Here is a 19,851-nt window from a genome sequence, read left to right on the forward strand (position 1 = left end):
AAACAGTCAGGGGATGTCCCAGAACTATGGGTCGCAAACGCTCAACCATGATTGCCGCTGCGGCAATCGACCGCACACAGGAAACAGAGCCCCGGACAACAGGATCCAGTTGTACTGAATAATAAGCTATGGGGCGTGGGCGGTCTCCAAGATATTGTAGGAGGACTCCACTAGCCACTCCCTGTTGTTCATGACTAAAAAGAAAAAATGGTTTACCGTAGTCCGGGAATCCCAAGGCGGGCGCTGTAACCAAAGCCTTTTTACCGCTGTAAAGGCAGTCTCCATCTCCATAGTCCAGGAAATCGGGTCGAGGGTTGATGATGTGGTAGCTTGGACCAGGGGTTTTACCAGTTCTCCAAACCCCACGATCCAAGGTCGACAAAAGCCGGCAGCCCCTAAGAAAGCCCGTAACTGTCTTTTTGTTGTCGGGCGTGGGTAATCCTGGATTGCCCGCACTCTATCGGGAGATAATAAACGCTCCCCAGGCCGAATTACAAAACCCAGATAAATTACCTGATTTAGGCACAGCTGTAACTTGGATGGGGACGCACGATGACCTTTATTCGCTAATGCAGTAAGTAAAACGACAGAATCAGTTAAACATGTGCTATAGTCCAAAGAGGCAATCAACAAATCATCTACATACTGAATCAAAACCGAAGAACCGGGCAAAACAATGTCCTTCAAATCTGCTGTGAGAATGCGAGAAAAGATAGTAGGGGATCCAGAGAATCCCTGGAGGAGCCGCGTCCATGTTAATTGCTGACCTTTCCAGGTAAAGGCAAATAGATATTGGGAATCCGGGTGCAAAGGGATACTAAAAAACGCGGCACACAAATCGACTACAGTAAAACAAGTGGCCAAGTGAGGAATTAATGTCAAAATAGTACTCGGGTCAGGAACAACTGGATGCGGGGCTATAACGTAGTCATTAATAGCGCGTAAATCCTGAACAAACCGATAAACCGGGTGCCCGTCAGTTCCTGGTTCAGGTTTTCTTACCGGAAGGATGGGCGTATTACAGGGTGAACTACAAGGAACCAGAATTCCTTGTGCCAAGTAGCTGTCAATAACACGTGAGATACTCTCCTCCGCTTCCCTTGGCAAGGGATACTGCTTCACGGAAGGGGGCGGCCCATCTTTAGTTGTTAGACTCACCGGAACCGCAGATTTAAGGAGACCCACATCAGTGGAATTTGTACTCCATGAAAAATGGGGAACACTAGACAATTCAAACGGTACACTGGGAACAGACGTAGTCAATGTCATAAGAGAGGCAACTGTCGAATCTGGAACAATCAGACGAAGCCCCTCAGGGGCACAATATATATGTGCTCCTAATTTGCCCAGCATGTCTCGTCCCAGAAGGTTTGCTGGGCCCTCCGGCATTATAACAAACCTATGGTATAGCTTTAGAGAGCCAAGCTTAATGGGGATAGGGTAAGATAACCGAGCCGGGCAGGGGTTTCCTTCTATACCTTGCACCCACACCTTAGTATTAGACACGGGCCCTGGCACAAACGTTATAGTGGAAAGGGTGGCTCCTGTATCTACCAAGAAAGGCACTAAACGTTCCCCAATTTGCAGGTAAATTTGTGACTGCATTCCAAGGTCCCACTCCAACTCTCCCAAAGTTCCCAAAATCTCTGCCTCCAGTCACTGGGGGTCAATTTGATTCAAAGGGTTGGTGGGAGGATACCCTTGAGAAGTCTGGGAAAAACCGAACAGGCCATTGTGCACTGGCTCCTGCCAAGGGGCCCCCTTTGGGCGGAGGGGACATTCCCTTTTCCAATGTCCTGGTTGTTTGCAGTAGTTACAAGTGCCAAATTTCGTATTTACCCAATTTCCTCTTGGCTCTGTTCGTCCCCGCCCCCTGCCTCTTGCCCCGCCATGCTCCCGCCAATTCTGACTCTCAACTGGGACCTGCAACGCGGCTGCCAACATACTTACTTCTTCCTTCTTTTGTTTACCCTTTTCTTTAGCTTTCTCCTTGTCCCTGCCATTAAACACGAAAGTGGCCAAGCGGACTACTTCCTGGAGAGGTTTCCCTGGCCAATCAGGCACATGTTTAGAGAAATATTTTCTAATGTCTGGGGATGCTTGATCGACATAAAAGGAAACCATCACTGGACGGTTTGTCTCTGCTTCTGGGTCGACGCCGCCGCCGTATATGCGGACTCGTTTCGACAAGCGGGCTAGGAAGGCAGAGGGATGCTCAGTGACCTCCTGCTGACATTCACGAATTTTAGACCAATTAGCTGACTTACTACCTGCTTTATGCACCGCCTCTAAGAGACCATCCCTGCCTGCTTTAAGGAGGTCCATTTGGGCAGAAACATTAGGGTTCCAACCAGGATCAACAAGGGGCCAAGCAGTACGGACATTATCCTCTCCTGCCCAGCGCCTATTGGCATCCAAGATGGAATACTTCTCATCGGGAGTAAAAAGTGTGTCCAAGATTACCTGAACATCCCCCCAGGCAGGATTAAAAGCAGTAAACACAGATCGAATTGTTTGTAATACCTGTTCCGGATCATCACGCAGGCGAGGCATCTGCTGTTGCCATGTTATCAAGTCACCTGGGCCAAAGGGGCGGTGCACATAGGGGAAAACAACTTGTTCACCTCCGTCCATCGTATGGGAGACAAGAGGTTGCTGAATAAGAAGGGCTTGCAAAGCAATCGGTGGATCCAGAATGGGTCCGCATGAGCAGGGAGGCTGCGACCGGGAGGGTTGCGGGCATGAATCAGAAGGCTGAGAATAAGCCGGAGGAAATGGAGAGGAAGTAGGCAGAGGATAGGGTGGGGCCGAAGACCCCTGGGACAGGTAAGAAAAAGAAGAGGTAATAGGACGTCCTTTCGCACGCGCATAAGCCCAATTGTCCCATACATACCAGTAATCCATCTGGGCTGGAGCCTTATCTTCCAGCCTCTTTCTCAACGCAGTCAATATTTCCCCTGCAAATGACCCGTCAGGTGGCCATTGCATAGATACCTGAGGAAGGGCCTGAATTACTGGCCATTCTACTTTACATAAAACAATAGTTTTCTTCTTATTTAACCCATGGGTGCCTGAAATATTCTTCCAATTCTCTAGAATTTCCGCCAAAGGGGTCCCCTTCTTGATACTCTATCCAGAACCCATAATTGGGCAACCGAGGGGACACCTAATGTGCCACCTTATCGTCCGAGCGACTGCTCGCGCTCCCCCCCGTCGGAATTCTCCAAGGTAAATTCACCTTTTGCCAGCTAGAGCTGTCCGTGAGGAGGAACGCAACCTCAGTACGCCTTTTGTGATGAGCCTAAGGTCCCATCTGGGGTGCCAAAACTGTTGCGAATTATACCTGATCGGTCACACACGGTTCAAGTTTTAGGCTGAGGCACCAAAAACCAGGTCCACATCTGCAGAGTTTCCAGTCTGTGTTTAATGCATTACGCTCGAGCGTGGTGCTCCCCCGCTAGTCAGGAGGGGACCCCATATACAGTTTATGCAAAGCTTATATACCATCTGACATCGTGTGCTGCCCTCGTGCATCGGCACCCTTAACCAATGAATTCCATCCTCACCCCATCCTCAGCCACTCTCTGGTGAGTGCTTTCTCGTGTTCTGAGAATGTCAACAACTTTATCATTAAAACGGAACATGCAGTTACACAACGTGCCTCGCATACCACAAAGACAGGAAGGACAACAGTTTCAAGGCCCGAAACGATTCCCCAAATGTGCTGCGGTCTGTGCTGAACAGTTTCAAGGCCCGAAACGATTCCCCAAATGTGCTGCGGTCTGTGCTGCACAGACAGTGGCTGGCGCCAAAAGGTGCCAGCTCTGCACATATTAGCTTTTCCCTCAACAAAGAGGGTCTCCTCTTTGATCAGAGGCACCTTTCCCCAGCAGTTTCCTCTCACATGTAAACACAGGGAATAAAGAGAGCGTTACTATTGGCATTAGCATCTCACCAGAGATCACTGCTCATAGAGAGGAATATGGAGTGTCATTTATATAAAGGGAAGGGTAACCACCTTTCTGTTTACAGTGCTATAAAATCCCTCCTGGCCAGGGGAAAAACCCTTTCACCTGTAAAGGGTTAAGAAGCTAAGGTAACCTCGCTGGCACCTGACCCAAAATGACCAATGAGAGGACAAGATACTTTCAAATCTGGAGGGGGGGGCAAAGGGTTCTGTCTGTCTGTGTGATGCTTTTGCTGGGAACAGATCAAAAATGCAAGCCTTCCTACTCCTGTTAAGTTAGTAAGTAATCTAGCTAGAAATGCGTTAGATTTCCTTTTGTTTAATGGCTGGTAAAATAGCTGTGCTGAATGGAATGTATATTCCTGTTTTTGTGTCTTTTTGTAACTTAAAGTTTTGCCTAGGGGGATTCTCTATGTTTTGAATCTGATTACCCTGTAAGGTATCTACCATCCTGATTTTACAGAGGTGATTCTTTTACCTTTTCTTTAATTAAAATTCTCTTAAGAACTGGATTGATTTTTCATTGTTCTTAAGATCCAAGGGTTTGGGTCTGTGTTCACCTGTACAAATCGGTGAGGATTTTTATCAAGCCTTTCCCAGGAAAGGGGGTGTAGGGCTTGGGGGGATATTTTGCGGGAAGACATCTCCAAGTGGGCTCTTTCCCTGTTCTTTGTTTAAAACGCTTGGTGGTGGCAGCATAGGGTTCAAGGACAAGGCAAAGTTTGTACCTTGGGGAAGTTTTTAACCTAAGCTGGTAAGAATAAGCTTTGGGGGTCTTGCATGCAGGTCCCCACATCTGTACCCTAGAGTTCAGAGTGGGGAAGGAACCTTGACAGGAGACCTAGCTCATGTCGGTGCAGAAGGAAAGCTTAGGAGGGCATTCAAAGATAGATGGTATGAATGTCATTCGAGATGTGCAGTTCCTCTTTGTAAAACAGACACATAAAATGATACCTGAATTAAATGTGGCCTCAGGGGGCATTTTTCAAAAAGCAGCAGGAATGGTGACAGAATGGGAACATCCACCTTTGAGTCACATATGACAAAAAAGTTTGTCAAACCAATATGTTTCCAAGAAACATTTCAGTTTAGACTGACTGGCATTTTTCAACAGAAAATAGTTTAGTCAAAATTTTGTCAACCAGTTCTACACATTAACTTTCCAATTAGATTTCTCCATCTGCCCCTCCTCCCTCACCCCCGTATCAGAGGCTGGAAGTGCTCTACCTGCAATCTGCATGGAAACTTTTTAAAAACATAATAGAGGCTCAAACTACATGTCCACCCCAAATAAAAAGAAAAAATGGTAAGAGGACTGTGATGGGGTACGCTTGCCCCGCACTGGTACTGCAAGGGTTAACTCCACCCTTTGGGCCGAAGAGGCCATGCTCTTTTGGCACTGCTGGGCATGCTCCATTACCTTTCCTATGTAATAAAATAGATTCTCACCCCAAATTTCAGTCTTTTGCAGTGTTCACTAGCCCCAAGGAGTTAGGACCCAGTCTTTCACAAAGCACCCTGCTCATCAAGGTATCTCCTCAATGAATGGATCCAGACTATCTTTCTCCACCCTGTGATATACTGAATCGGGCCTATGTTAAAAAATTAAGTCAGCTCAAGCATATTGCTGAGGGTTATGAAAAAATCCACATCACTGAGCAGTGTAGTTAAGCCAATCAAGCCCTGGTGTAGGCAGCGCTATGGAATTCTACTGTCGACCTAGCTACTGCCTCTCGGGGAGGTGGATTACCTATGCTGATGGGAGAACTCCTCCCATCAGTGCAGGTAGTGTCTACACAGAAGTGCAGCTATGTCACTGTAGCATTTTCATTCACAAACAGTGTGATCCCCTCACTGTCATAGAATTCCTTTTCACTTCCATATGGTTTCAATGTTTATAGTTTGATGGTTTTCCATTGACTTTTCTGGGTTGGTACAATGGTAGACAGCTGAGCACTATAATACATAATCAGCTAACCAGGGAGGGTGGCAACTCCCTCCCATTTCAGTGGGCCCCCATTGAGACATGTTATTCCCTGGTGACTCACTTTCACTCCAAGACTATAAGGGCATAATTTTCAGTATAGTTACACTATTCCTTAAAAATTACCCATATGCACACCTCACAATGACTATGAGTACCAATAAGTTACAAGCTTTCAGTAGAGACCTCACATGCTATCCTTCATGGATAAACACCATGAAAGTGGTGTGTTAGGTGCAGGGAGTTTGTCAGGTTTGTTGAGACAGGAATTGCTTGTAAAGAACAGTGACCCTTTTGCCAGTTGGCACCAATGCCTCTGTGTCACATGTACCATGGGAAGAGCCATTGGAGGAGGAGGAAGAAAAAACCCTCCCCTACTTCCCCCATGCCCACACCCAATATATTATAACATAACCTATATAGGTGCTCATTAATATTTAAACAGCATATGTAACAAATTGAGATTGATATAATATATACTATTTCACCTTAACAGTTAGTAGGGTTACATTAAGTGAGGTATTACATCCTACATACACGGCAAAGACTGGCAGTCCTCTAATGATCCACACATCCACAGAAGAGGGGAGGGAAAAGGAACCTAACATGTAGCAAGACCATGTTTCTTCATCATTATCCCCAATAACTATCCGAGTAAAAACACAATAGATGTAATCTGAATCATTAACAACCAACCATAACCTAAATTGAGGTTATATGGCAAAAGGGATGGAAAATCAAGAGGTGAGGCCAGCTAACAATAATTTACAAAATGGTTTGGGGGGGGATAGGAGAGGGAAATAAATCTGTAGAGGAGAGTGAAGCCATTTATACAGAGCCAGATTGGGGAAAGGCATGTTTCAGTGAGAAAGAAGGATTCAGCAAATTGCCGTGCAGAAAGCTGCAATTCCCTGCTCATGTCTCACAGGGTAACTATTAAGCAAAAGCAAACAGCATGAACCAGCATGGAGTGTCCACATCATACAGATGCTCACTATCATAAGATTCAGTCCCAGTCCAAGGGAGGTATAAATTATTATGCATCAAGTAAATGTTTCACCTTTATAGTCCTTCCTAGCAGATGGGGGCATTGGTTTCACTGTGGATCTGGGTAATCACATACCACTGGCATTGGTAATTCCAGGTACAGTTTTATAGACCCCTGACTTCTTATATACCCAGTGAGGGAGGCAGAAGTCTTAAAGAACAAAGCAGCCTCAAAAATTGTTTCCAGTAAAACAGACCAAGCAAAGAATACCTTCCTTCCATCTTAAATACAGACATTGTGGGTGGAGCAGAATAAGGACTAGTCTATGCCTTGAAGTGTAAAAGAGAGGATCAGTCTCCGGGGTGCTGCTCAGAAGAGAATCCCTCACAGAGAATCCATACATTTCTTAGCTTCTGTTGCTGTGCCAAAATGTGGCATTATCCTTCAGTCTTAATCTGAAATGTGGCCGGAAATGAAATGTAGTATGTCATCGACCTTGTATGCTTGTTCATGGCCTTCTTGAACTGGGCCCTTCCCCCTGCCACCTGCTGAGTGTAGACAGAACACCATGATGCTCTTGCTGCCCTATTTCAATTCCCAAGCCTTATGCAGGATAACTGTCTGGTACGATATTTTAAAAACTTCATCATTAAAAAATGAGGAAAGGTCTTGGTCTCACATCTGCTGGGGGCTTCAGGGCTAACAAAGGAACGGTGCTCTCTCTCAATTTCAAAATCAGTTCCCAAAGGGAGTTTTAAGAATTCTGGTGTAGCCTTATTTAGGAATTTCTAAACTTACCTTTCTTAAAGCCCTCCAGAAAGGTAACCAAATGCAAATTATTATATCTTGATCTGCCTCCTGATAGTCGACTCTCTCCTGTAGGGCTCTAATTCTCTGCATTTGCTGATTTGAGGAGGAGTTACTGGCTGTTACAGAGTCCTCCAGTGCAGACACATGGGCCTCAACTTGCCCCACTCTCCTTGAGAGCCTTCATAGGCTTGTGTGATGAGCTACAGTGGTCTTTTTCACATCAGCAATATCTGCTGACGTTGTTCTTCAGAGAACTTCTGAAGCACCTGCAAGGTTTGCTCAGGATTCTACCTGGAGCTTCTTCCTGCATCTCCATCTCTGCCTGACATGGGCTCTCAGATAGCTTTTACTTTTTGCAGGCCTGCTTCATTACTGGAGAAGAGGAGAGTCCAAACTCTTATCCAGGGATCCCTTAGCAGATGGTGCATTGATATCAATCTAAATTAACTACATTTATAGTAGGATTTCTGTTATTTTGAACAGATTCTGTGGGGTATAACAAGGAGCAAGAAGCTTGGAGCTCAGGCAGCATACCTCCCCTGTTGGCTTGTCTACACAGTGAGGAGCAGCCAGCAGCAGTAAGTCTCAGAGTGTGGGTCAACAGACTTGACCTTGAATTATTGTGCTAAAAAGAGCTGTGTAGACATTGCAGCTCGGGCTGGGACCCTAGGCTGATTAGGCAGGTCTCACCACTATTTTTAGCACCATAGCGTGAGCTCCACAAGCCCAAGTGTGTCAACCCAGGCGCTGAGACTCACTGAGCCCAAGCTCCAGCCCGAGTTGAAACATCTCACAGCTATTGTTAACGCTGTAGAGTGAGCCCGAGTCCGTTGACCTGGGTTCTGACACTTACTGCTACTTGCTGTGTAGACAGATCCACAGTGGCATGGTAGGCTGCTGTGGGGGTGGAGCATGACTGCGGGGGTGGAGCTCAGCAGCCACCTTTAACCTTTCCTCATTAAGGGTTTGTCTGCATGGGGAATTTTACAGGCCATATACAACTGTAATTATACATCTCTCACTCCCCATCTGGACACACTTATTCCAGAATAAAAGTGTCCACATGGGAAATTGTACCAGTATAACCAGAGTGGCATAATTATACTGGTAGAACTCCTCATATAGACAAGCCCTAAAAGATACACAAACATGCACGCACATACGTGCACAAGTATTCTTCCTCGTGCAACATCCCAGTTTTTAAATGATCCATATCTCCATTACCAGGCATTCTCTGCTCTTGGTTCCTGCCACAGTGCCCTTATGATCAGTCCTCCCACAAGATTCAATTCCATTACCTTGCAATTCCCACTAACCCCCCACCCCCGCCAAAGGATCTGTTCCTACCTTCACCAGCTCCTTTCCCCTCCTAAATCTCATATCTGTCATCATAAATAAGCCAGTACTTCCCGCCCATCCTTCTTACACCTTGTACTTAAGTGCCCCTCTCCAAGCAAAGAAAGTACCACACCACTGTTTTATATCACTTATGGAGTCCCTATTGCACTGCTAGAGATAATGTAATCTGAAGTTACACTTGCTCTATTGGGTTTCTTTTTCACATGGAGGTTTACCAAGGGTATAACAAGCTTTCATTTTTGATAGACGCTTTTCCCACATTCAGTTCATTTGTGAGGTCTCTCTTCAAGATGTACTAACTGATGCTGGGAAAGGGTGAACTTTTGACGAAAGCTTTTTTCACAATAAGGACATTTATAGGGCCTCTCCCCAGTATGGATCCTCAGGTGCTTAGTCAGAGTTGATTTCTGCCCAAAGCCTTGCCCACATTCACTGCATTTATGGGGTTTTTCCCCCGTGTGGGTTCTACAGTGACTGGAAAGGTCTCCTTTCAGCCTGAAGCTTTTGTCACAGTTAGGACACTGATAGGGTTTCTCTCCTGTGTGGATTCTCTGATGCAGAGCAAGGTATGAGCTCTCACTGAAGCTTTTCTCACAGTCAGCACAGCTATAGGGTTTCTCCTCTTTGTGCGTCCGTAGGTGTTTACTGAGTATCGACTTCCGTCCAAAGCTCTTCCCACAGTCAGCACATACATAAGGTTTCTCTCCCGTGTGGCTTTTTTGATGCCTTCTGAGGTGTGAGTTCTGGCAGTAGCTTTTCCCACACTCAGCACAGCTGTGTCGTTTCTCATCTGGGTGGATTTTCTCATGCAGGTCAGGGGCTGTGCAACTACTAAAGCTTCTCTTACTTTTACTTTGTGTATTCAGTTGTGCTCCCACCTTAGTTCCCTGGTAGGCGATGGTGCGGTTCAATTTCTTAGAACTTCCTTCACATACAGCGGATTCACAGTCTTTCCCCCCTGCAGGGTAAGCTCGCTGCTGTCCTCTCCTGCCCCGACTCTTGCCAGCATCTGCCAGTTCACATCTCTGAGATCCCTCATGAGGCTCCGCTCCCACTGGCTTTTTCTGTTGGGGATGCTCATCCTTGTTCTCACTCACAATCCCATCATTAAACCCCCTATGCATCTCTTCGTTGTGGATTCTCTGATGCTGAATAAGTCTCTCTTTCAGGATAAAGAGCTGGCCGCACACTGGACATTTATGGGGTCTCTCCAACTTGTGGACTGTGTAACGGTGAAGAACAAGGCTTGTCTTGTGTCTGAAGCTTTTCCCGCATTCATTACATTTATAGGGTCTCTCCACTGTATGAGTTCTCAGATGTATCTGAAGGCACTGGTGTTGAGAAAAGCTTTGGACACATTCATTACACTTGTAGGCACTCTTTTCTGCACAAGTTTGCTGACAATGCTTAACGAGGAGTGAGCATTTATTGAAACTTTCACCAGGTTCAGTACCTGTGTTTGGGCTCTTCCCCGTGCAGGCTGTCTGGTGGGTGCTGGTGTCTTTGGATTTCTCTAAACTTCTTTTGCTATGAGTGGATTTACTCCTGCCTGGAGGGTCTTCCCAGTGCCTCACTGTCCTGCCCTGACTCTCACTGGCATCTCCCCATTCAAGGCAACAGTGTCTCCCTGAGAACATCCTTTGTGGTTCTGCTCCTGTAGATACTACTTTTGGGGCTTTTTTCTCCTTCTCACTCACTGTCCCAGCACCTGGTAGGAGAGAGAGAGAGAATTCAGATGTGATTCATTGCCAGTACATCTGGTTTAGCAATAGGAAATCCTGCTTATTGGAAAGAGGTACATGCACCACAACTTGTCAAGTATTTGTCAATCACTTAACAACAAAGAACAGAAAAGAAAATCTTGGAATGAAGGGGAAAGACATAATCCATATAGACAGGTTTCAGAGTAGCAGCCAGCTGTAGCTCACGAAAGCTTATGCTCAAATAAATTTGTTAGTCACTAAGGTGCCACAAGTACTCCTTTTCATAATCCATAGGTTGTCAAACATTCAGTATCACCTTTTGGCAAGCATATTGTCTGGTGGGAAATGGGCTGTGTTCCTCACAGAAGATTTAGGTCATGTCTACACTATGGGGATTATAGCAACTCCTCACCCAACGAGATGAGAATCTCGTAATTCTCCTGCATGACATCTCTGTAGAGTTCCCTCTGCTTTTCATCCAAAAGAGCCCATTCATCTTCAGAGAAGTACACAGCCACCTCTTCAAACGTCACTGGCATCTGAAATGACATGTGTCCTCCACTCAGCACCTGCCTGCTCTGGCCACAATACCACCACTCAGACACAAGCTGAGCAGCAAAGGGCAAAGTCATCACTGTCAATGCAGCATTGTGGGGGGAGGAACCCCATTTCCCACCATCCCAACCTCCTCCACACAGGAAGAGATGCCAGACTCTACAGTATCTGTAGTATCTACAGTCTGTAGTATCTACAGTCAGGGAAGCCTGGCTGTTTAAAAATAGCCAGAGCCTCGCGAACCAGCTGAGCGGCAGCGGAGCAGCGGGGACAGCAGAGCATCTCACAGCAGGAGTTTGCCTGGGACTGGTAAGTATCCGAGTGTGTGTGTTTGCTTGCTGAGGAAGTATCCGAGCGTGTGTTTGCTGGGAGGGCAGGGAGAGAGCCTGAGTGAGTGTCTGATTGGCTGCTAGCCTGCAGGGGGCGGGCATTAGGGTGTCTGTGTGTTTGCGTCAGGGAAGCCTGGCTGTTTAAAAATAGCCAGAGCCTCGCGAACCAGCTGAGCGGCAGCGGAGCAGCGGAGACAGCAGAGCAGCTCACAGCAGGAGTTTGCCTGGGAGTTCGCCTGGAGTGAGCCCAGTGAGGCTTACATCTTGCCAACGTCTCTGAGGAAGCTCATAGTAGGTAGGTGATATGGAAGGGGGGGGTTCAGCTGTTGTGACCTGCACTGGATGTGCCATGTTTGTCTTTCTTCCACAGGACAGAAGCGACTTTGTCTGTACAAAGTGCAAGCTGGTCTCCATATTGGAAGAGAAGATTGAAGGTCTGGAGCAACAGGTAACGACCCTGCGTTGTATACGAGAGACTGAGGATTTTCTGGACCAAACTCAGGATAGCCTTCTAGGGGCACAAAGCTCTAAAGATATAGAGCAGGTTGCACAGAGGAGCCAAGAGGCCAGTGAAGAAGCTTGGCAACATGTGACCTCCAGAAGAGGTAAGCGGAATGTCCGGGTTCCAGTAACACAGACACAGGTAACTAACCGCTTTCATGTTCTCTCCACAGGTACCAATGCGGAGAGTGGACCAGATGATAGGTCTGGGGGGAGAAAGCAGAAGGAGACTCCGCTGGTTGGGAGGCATGAGATGCGATGTCCTGAGGTTGGGGGTTCCACGACCACCACTCCCAAGAGGAGAAGGCGGGTGGTGGTGGTCGGGGACTCTCTCCTCCGGGGGACTGAGTCATCTATCTGCCGCCCTGACCGGGAAAACCGAGAAGTCTGCTGCTTGCCAGGGGCTAAGATTCGTGATGTGACGGAGAGACTGCCGAGACTCATCAAGCCCTCGGATCGCTACCCCTTCCTGCTTCTCCTCGTGGGCACCAATGATACTGCCAAGAATGACCTTGAGCGGATCACTGCGGACTACGTGGCTCTGGGAAGAAGGATAAAGGAGTTGGAGGCGCAAGTGGTGTTCTCGTCCATCCTCCCCGTGGAAGGAAAAGGCCTGGGTAGGGACCGTCGAATCGTGGAGGTCAACGAATGGCTACGCAGGTGGTGTCGGAGAGAAGGCTTTGGATTCTTTGACCATGGGATGGTGTTCCATGAAGGAGGAGTGCTGGGCAGAGACGGGCTCCATCTTACGAAGAGAGGGAAGAACATCTTTGCCAGCAGGCTGGCTAACCTAGTGAGGAGGGCTTTAAACTAGGTTCACCGGGGGAAGGAGACCAAAGCCCTGAGGTAAGTGGGAAAGCGGGATACCGGGAGGAAGCACAGGCAGGAATGTCTGTGAGGGGAGGGCTCCTGCCTCATACTGGGAATGAGGGGCGATCAACAGGTTATCTCAAGTGCTTATATACAAATGCACAAAGCCTTGAAAACAAGCAGGGAGAACTGGAGGTCCTGGTGATGTCAAGGAATTATGACGTGATTGGAATAACAGAGACTTGGTGGGATAACTCACATGACTGGAGTACAGTCATGGATGGTTATAAACTGTTCAGGAAGGACAGGCAGGGCAGAAAAGGTGGGGGAGTAGCACTGTATGTAAGGGAGCAGTATGACTGCTCAGAGCTCCGGTACGAAACTGTGGAAAAACCTGAGTGTCTCTGGATTAAGTTTAGAAGTGTGTGCAACAAGAGTGATGTCATGGTGGGAGTCTGCTATAGACCACCGGACCAGGGGGATGAGGTGGATGAGGCTTTCTTCCGGCAACTCACGGAAGCTACTAGATCGCATGCCCTGATTCTCATGGGTGACTTTAATTTTCCTGATATCTGCTGGGAGAGCAATACAGCGGTGCATAGACAATCCAGGAAGTTTTTGGAAAGCGTAGGGGACAATTTCCTGGTGCAAGTGCTAGGGGAGCCAACTAGGGGGAGCGCTTTTCTTGACCTGCTGCTCACAAACCGGGTAGAATTAGTGGGGGAAGCAAAAGTGGATGGGAATCTGGGAGGCAGTGACCATGAGTTGGTTGAGTTCAGGATCCTGACGCAGGGAAGAAAGGTAAGCAGCAGGATACGGACCCTGGACTTCAGGAAAGCAGACTTTGACTCCCTCAGGGAACAGATGGCCAGGATCCCCTGGGGGACTAACATGAAAGGGAAGGGAGTCCAGGAGAGCTGGCTGTATTTCAAGGAATCCCTGTTGAGGTTACAGGGACAAACCATCCCGATGAGTCGAAAGAATAGTAAATATGGCAGGCGACCAGCTTGGCTTAATGGTGAAATCCTAGCGGATCTTAAACATAAAAAAGAAGCTTACAAGAAGTGGAAGGTTGGACATATGACCAGGGAAGAGTATAAAAATATTGCTCGGGCATGTAGGAAAGATATCAGGAGGGCCAAATCGCACCTGGAGCTGCAGCTAGCAAGAGATGTCAAGAGTAACAAGAAGGGTTTCTTCAGGTATGTTGGCAACAAGAAGAAAGCCAAGGAAAGTGTGGGCCCCTTACTGAATGAGGGAGGCAAGCTAGTGACAGAGGATGTGGAAAAAGCTAATGTACTCAATGCTTTTTTTGCCTCTGTTTTCACTAACAAGGTCAGCTCCCAGACTGCTGTGCTGGGCATCACAAAATGGGGAAGAGATGGCCAGCCCTCTGTAGAGATAGAGGTGGTTAGGGACTATTTAGAAAAGCTGGACGTGCACAAGTCCATGGGGCCGGACGAATTGCATCCGAGAGTGCTGAGGGAATTGGCGGCTGTGATTGCAGAGCCCTTGGCCATTATCTTTGAAAACTCGTGGCGAACGGGGGAAGTCCCGGATGACTGGAAAAAGGCTAATGTAGTGCCCATCTTTAAAAAAGGGAAGAAGGAGGATCCTGGGAACTACAGGCCGGTCAGCCTCACCTCAGTCCCTGGAAAAATCATGGAGCAGGTCCTCAAAGAATCAATCCTGAAGCACTTAGAGGAGAGGAAAGTGATCAGGAACAGTCAGCATGGATTCACCAAGGGAAGGTCATGCCTGACTAATCTAATCGCCTTTTAAGATGAGATTACTGGTTCTGTGGATGAAGGGAAAGCAGTGGATGTTTTGTTTCTTGACTTTAGCAAAGCTTTTGACACGGTCTCCCACAGCATTCTTGTCAGCAAGTTAAGGAAGTATGGGCTGGATGAATGCACTATAAGGTGGGTAGAAAGCTGGCTAGATTGTCGGGCTCAACGGGTAGTGATCAATGGCTCCATGTCTAGTTGGCAGCCGGTGTCAAGTGGAGTGCCCCAGGGGTCGGTCCTGGGGCCCGTTTTGTTCAATATCTTCATAAATGATCTGGAGGATGGTGTGGATTGCACTCTCAGCAAATTTGCGGATGATACTAAACTGGGAGGAGTGGTAGATACGCTGGAGGGGAGGGATAGGATACAGAAGGACCTAGACAAATTGGAAGATTGGGCCAAAAGAAATCTAATGAGGTTCAATAAGGATAAGTGCAGGGTCCTGCACTTAGGATGGAAGAATCCAATGCACCGCTACAGACTAGGGACCGAATGGCTCGGCAGCAGTTCTGCGGAAAAGGACCTAGGGGTGACAGTGGACGAGAAGCTGGATATGAGTCAGCAGTGTGCCCTTGTTGCCAAGAAGGCCAATGGCATTTTGGGATGTATAAGTAGGGGCATAGCGAGCAGATCGAGGGACGTGATCGTTCCCCTCTATTCGACACTGGTGAGGCCTCATCTGGAGTACTGTGTCCAGTTTTGGGCCCCACACTACAAGAAGGATGTGGATAAATTGGAAAGAGTACAGCGAAGGGCAACAAAAATGATTAGGGGTCTAGAGCACATGACTTATGAGGAGAGGCTGAGGGAGCTGGGATTGTTTAGTCTGCAGAAGAGAAGAATGAGGGGGGATTTGATAGCTGCTTTCAACTACCTGAAAGGGGGTTTCAAAGAGGATGGCTCTAGACTGTTCTCAATGGTAGCAGATGACAGAACGAGGAGTAATGGTCTCAAGTTGCAATGGGGGAGGTTTAGATTGGATATTAGGAAAAACTTTTTCACTAAGAGGGTGGTGAAACACTGGAATGCGTTACCTAGGGAGGTGGTAGAATCTCCTTCCTTAGAGGTTTTTAAGGTCAGGCTTGACAAAGCCCTGGCTAGGATGATTTAACTGGGACTTGGTCCTGCTTTGAGCAGGGGGTTGGACTAGATGACCTTCTGGGGTCCCTTCCAACCCTGATATTCTATGATTCTATGACTCAGCCTGCCCTTAAAGCTCCCCATCCCTACAGGGCTCTTAGCCCCAACCCAGGCCACTGAAGCAAGCCCCTGGATCCACAAAGGACCCCCACTCAGCACATGCTGTTCCTGCGATAGCCTCACCGCTCAGTAATGGGATGAACAGCCAGGGGCAAAGCCTGGCCACCTGGAGGGGCATGAAGTGAGCTATCCAGGATGTGGAAGGATCTGCACATGCACAAGGCACCTCCCAAAAAAGCGGTGTGATTATTTTATTGATGGGGGAGAAGGAAAGTTGGAAAGGCTGGTGAGCAATGGAGGAGCCAGGAGGAGGTGGGAGGAATGAGCGAGGACAGACAAGGAAACAGCACAGCCCAGCAGGAAGAACAGTGCAGACCATTTCACCACTCACCATAAAGCCAAATCTATGGAGCAAGGCCACCATATCCTGGTCTCCTTCATTCCCCTTATCATGAGGAGCAGAAAGATGAGGTCCAGATAGGTCTAAAGGATAATAAAGATACCGTTAGAGGGATCCACACAGATACATACACACCTGGACCTCACGATTCTACTAGGAACAGGGAACCATCCACCCTTCACACACCACTAGACAACCAAATGCTGTGCTGATGATTTCATACAGGTTGCCTCAGGCACTCCCCTCCCTATTGTGCTATCCATGCTCCCCAACACCACATGCATCCGCACACACAATTTACCTAGTTGCCGTTGATACTGCCGATTCTCTCTAAGGTCACAGTTCAGCTGTGGTCCTGGGTGGTGGAACCTCTGTGACCTTGCACTGGAGAGGGGCTCCATCATCTCAGAAATCCCTTCTCTTCCGATCACACAAACGGAGACCTGGGAAACATATTTGTTTATAGCTCTGTGTGAGGGACAAAGGTATTAGCTGAGGGGTAGTGATAAGTAGCTCTCAGATTCCCTACTAAACAGAGTTATTGAAAACCGATGGGCCTGCCACACACATGAAAGGGGCTCTGTGTCCCCCCACATTTCCATCTTCCAGTTTTCACCAATATCAGTTGGGTTCTGCCCATTGATGACTAGAAGAGATCCCTCCGTTTTGTATTTCTTCCTTGTAGCCTTCTGCCCAAACCAAGCCTTCTTCCTTCCTGTGCTGCTTTATTCTTCCTAGTGAACCCTTTCCGCACTCAGGTGATGTTACCTCAGTTCTGCCTTTTATTTGACTGGTCATGGCACCTAAAAATATCAAATCAGAATTGCACTCCTGCAGGTAGTTATTTTTATGCTTTTTAATGGATATTATTATTATTTATTGGTATTACCCTAGAGCCCAGGAGTCCTAGTCATGGGCCAGGATCCCATTGTATTAGGTGCTGTATAAAGAGAGAAGAATGACATTCGATTCCCAAAGAGCTTCCCTTGTAACATAATCCCTCTACATTTGAGGGGCATCACTCAATGGGGTATCCAATTTTCTCATAAGTATGAATTAACAGAATTTTATTTAATGGTTTAACTTAATTTAAAGTTAAGCTTTTTGTTTGAACTTCTGCCATATGCAGATTTGACTGTTCCTCTTACAGGATGTTTCAGAGTAGCAGCTGGAGAACACTTCAATCTCTCTGGTCACTCGATCACAGACCTAAGAGTGGCTATACTTCAACAAAAAAGCTTCAAAAACAGACTCCAACGAGAGACTGCTGAATTGGATTTAATTTGCAAACTGGATACAATTAACTTAGGCTTGAATAGAGACTGGGAATGGATGAGTCATTACACAAAGTAAAACTATTTCCCCATGGTATTTCTCCCTACCACCCCCCCCACTGTTCCTCTGATATTCTTGTTAACTGCTGGAATTAGCCTACCTTGCTTGTCACCATGAAAGGTTTTCCTCCTTTCCCCCCCCTGCTGCTGGTGATGGCTTATCTTAAGTGATCACTCTCCTTACAGTGTGTATGATAAACCCATTGTTTCATGTTCTCTGTGTGTGTGTATATAAATCTCTCCTCTGCTTTTTCCACCAAATGCATCCGATGAAGTGAGCTGTAGCTCACGAAAGCTTATGCTCTAATAAATTTGTTAGTCTCTAAGGTGCCACGGGTACTCCTTTTCTTCTTACAGGATGTATTTGTCACATTCAGATCTAAAAGGTTTTGACCCTCAAAACTCAAGCAAGACATGCTTTATTTTACATTTCACATTGATCATTTGGACAACGGTGCATGTTTGCTAAGACGTCTCTTACTTAGCAGGTAGTAATTTCCAAACCATGCTAGCATAGCCAAGGTACGGAGTAAATCTTTACGAATTCCCTTGGTGCTTTTGTCTGAACACATTGTCCAGAGGGCAGCAATCTTTAATTTCCCATTTCAGCTAGGGAGAAATTTAGATTACACTGACTAGTTTAAAAGCAATGCTGTCTGTTACTCTCACTTCCATAGCCTCACAGAGACTGTCAGAAAAGTAACGCTATGTCTACACTCCAGAGTCTATGCTGGAGCCAGGATGGCCCCCTAGTATAGACACAATGTACACTGACAGAAGTTTTTCTGATGGCAAGTGAACACCTCCCCGAACAGCATTAGCTATGCCGTTAGCAGCATTTTTCTTTCGGCATAGCTGTGTTCACACTGGGGGTTTTGTCAGCATAGCCATGTTGCTGAGGGTGTATGGTTTTTCAGCCCTGACTGACATACTGACGCCAGCATAAGTTTTAAGTGGAGACCAGGCCTTAGTTCCTCTTTTAGAGTACAATAAGCTCTTGGCTGCACACCCAGAAGTATAGCTGGTGCTCTTGCTTTTTCACTGTTTCTTTTGCCTGGAAGATTTTTACCTTAAACTAAACTTTATAGAAGCAATAACTTAAAGGGGTAGTTCTAGTAAATAACCCCAAAATTCCTTGTTGAATCTAATTAATACTCCAATTGTATGGAGGTTAGACTGACTTTGCATTCACAATTGGAATCGCAAGGTTATACATGCCAAAGATAAAACTACCTAAGCATAATTTCTCACTTGCATTTCACAGAATCATAGACATGTAGAGCGGGAAGGGGCCACAAAGGGTCATCCAGTCCAGTCCCCTGCGCTGAAGAAGGACCAAAAAAACCTTCTAGAACACCCACGATAGGTGTTTGTCCAACCTGTTCTTACAAGCCTGTGATGATGGGGATTCCACAACTTCCCATAGAAGATTATTTCACAGCTAAACTACCCTTCTAGCTAGGAAGCTTTTCTTAACAGTATTGGACCCAGGACTGACCCCTGCAGAACCCCACTAGATACACCCTCCCAGTTTGATAGCAAACCATTGACATTTACTCTGAGTAATTTTTACTCTTTGAATAATTTTTTCATCCACCTTACAGTAATTTCATCCAAACCACATTTCACTCATTTATGCATGATAATGTTATCTGGGACTGTGTCAAAAGCCCAACTAAAATTGAGATATGTCATGTCTAGTGCTTCCCCTTTATCCACTAGGCCACTAACCTTCAGCCTGCTAAGTGCCATGGCAACAACCAGCATTAAAACTTTTTTAACCTTTTACGAAAGGAACAGAAAAAAAAAAGAACAAACAGTTAAGCCATTTGAAATATAAAGTATTAAGCAAGGCTTTCATTTCAACTGTATCCCTTATTCCATTTTCCTTTAGCTGTAGAATGTTTTTAGAAAAGGAGGAGGAAACTCTGTTCAGAAGTCCTTTGGATGATGTTATGGATGGTAACAACATTCCTTTTTGGGGGGGAAAGGAGAAGAAGTTAGATGAAATGGGCTGGAGCTGTTGTTTCTATTGTTAAAGTCTGATCTTGTTTCCTTGAAGACAGAACAAGACAAATGCACAGAAAAAGGAAGAGGAAAGAACAGCAAAGATAGAAAATGCAG

At 46.6% G+C, this 19,851-nt stretch overlaps 2 protein-coding genes across 12 annotated transcripts in view; both read right to left on the reverse strand.

Moving 5' to 3' along the window:
* LOC119856526 (zinc finger protein 572-like) overlaps positions 1-19,851 on the reverse strand; it is a 568,866-nt gene that overhangs the window by 55,664 nt on the left and 493,351 nt on the right. The window lies entirely within an intron of this gene.
* The window catches only part of LOC119856507 (zinc finger protein 436-like), a 29,752-nt gene continuing 17,652 nt past the window's right edge, over positions 7,752-19,851 (reverse strand). For all 6 annotated transcript variants that reach the window (XM_038404074.2, XM_043517252.1, XM_038404072.2 and 3 more), the window contains exons 3-6: positions 16,695-16,836; positions 16,385-16,476; positions 11,224-11,350; positions 7,752-10,816 (exon numbers count right to left, since the gene is read on the reverse strand). In XM_038404074.2, the coding sequence (XP_038260002.1) occupies positions 9,375-10,816; positions 11,224-11,350; positions 16,385-16,476; positions 16,695-16,797 (1,764 nt within the window). In that variant the 5' untranslated portion in view covers positions 16,798-16,836 and the 3' untranslated portion in view covers positions 7,752-9,374. The remainder of the gene's footprint in view (positions 10,817-11,223; positions 11,351-16,384; positions 16,477-16,694; positions 16,837-19,851) is intronic.

Source organism: Dermochelys coriacea, chromosome 6 (genome assembly GCF_009764565.3).
Source record: "Dermochelys coriacea isolate rDerCor1 chromosome 6, rDerCor1.pri.v4, whole genome shotgun sequence".
Taxonomy (NCBI): domain Eukaryota; kingdom Metazoa; phylum Chordata; order Testudines; family Dermochelyidae; genus Dermochelys; species Dermochelys coriacea.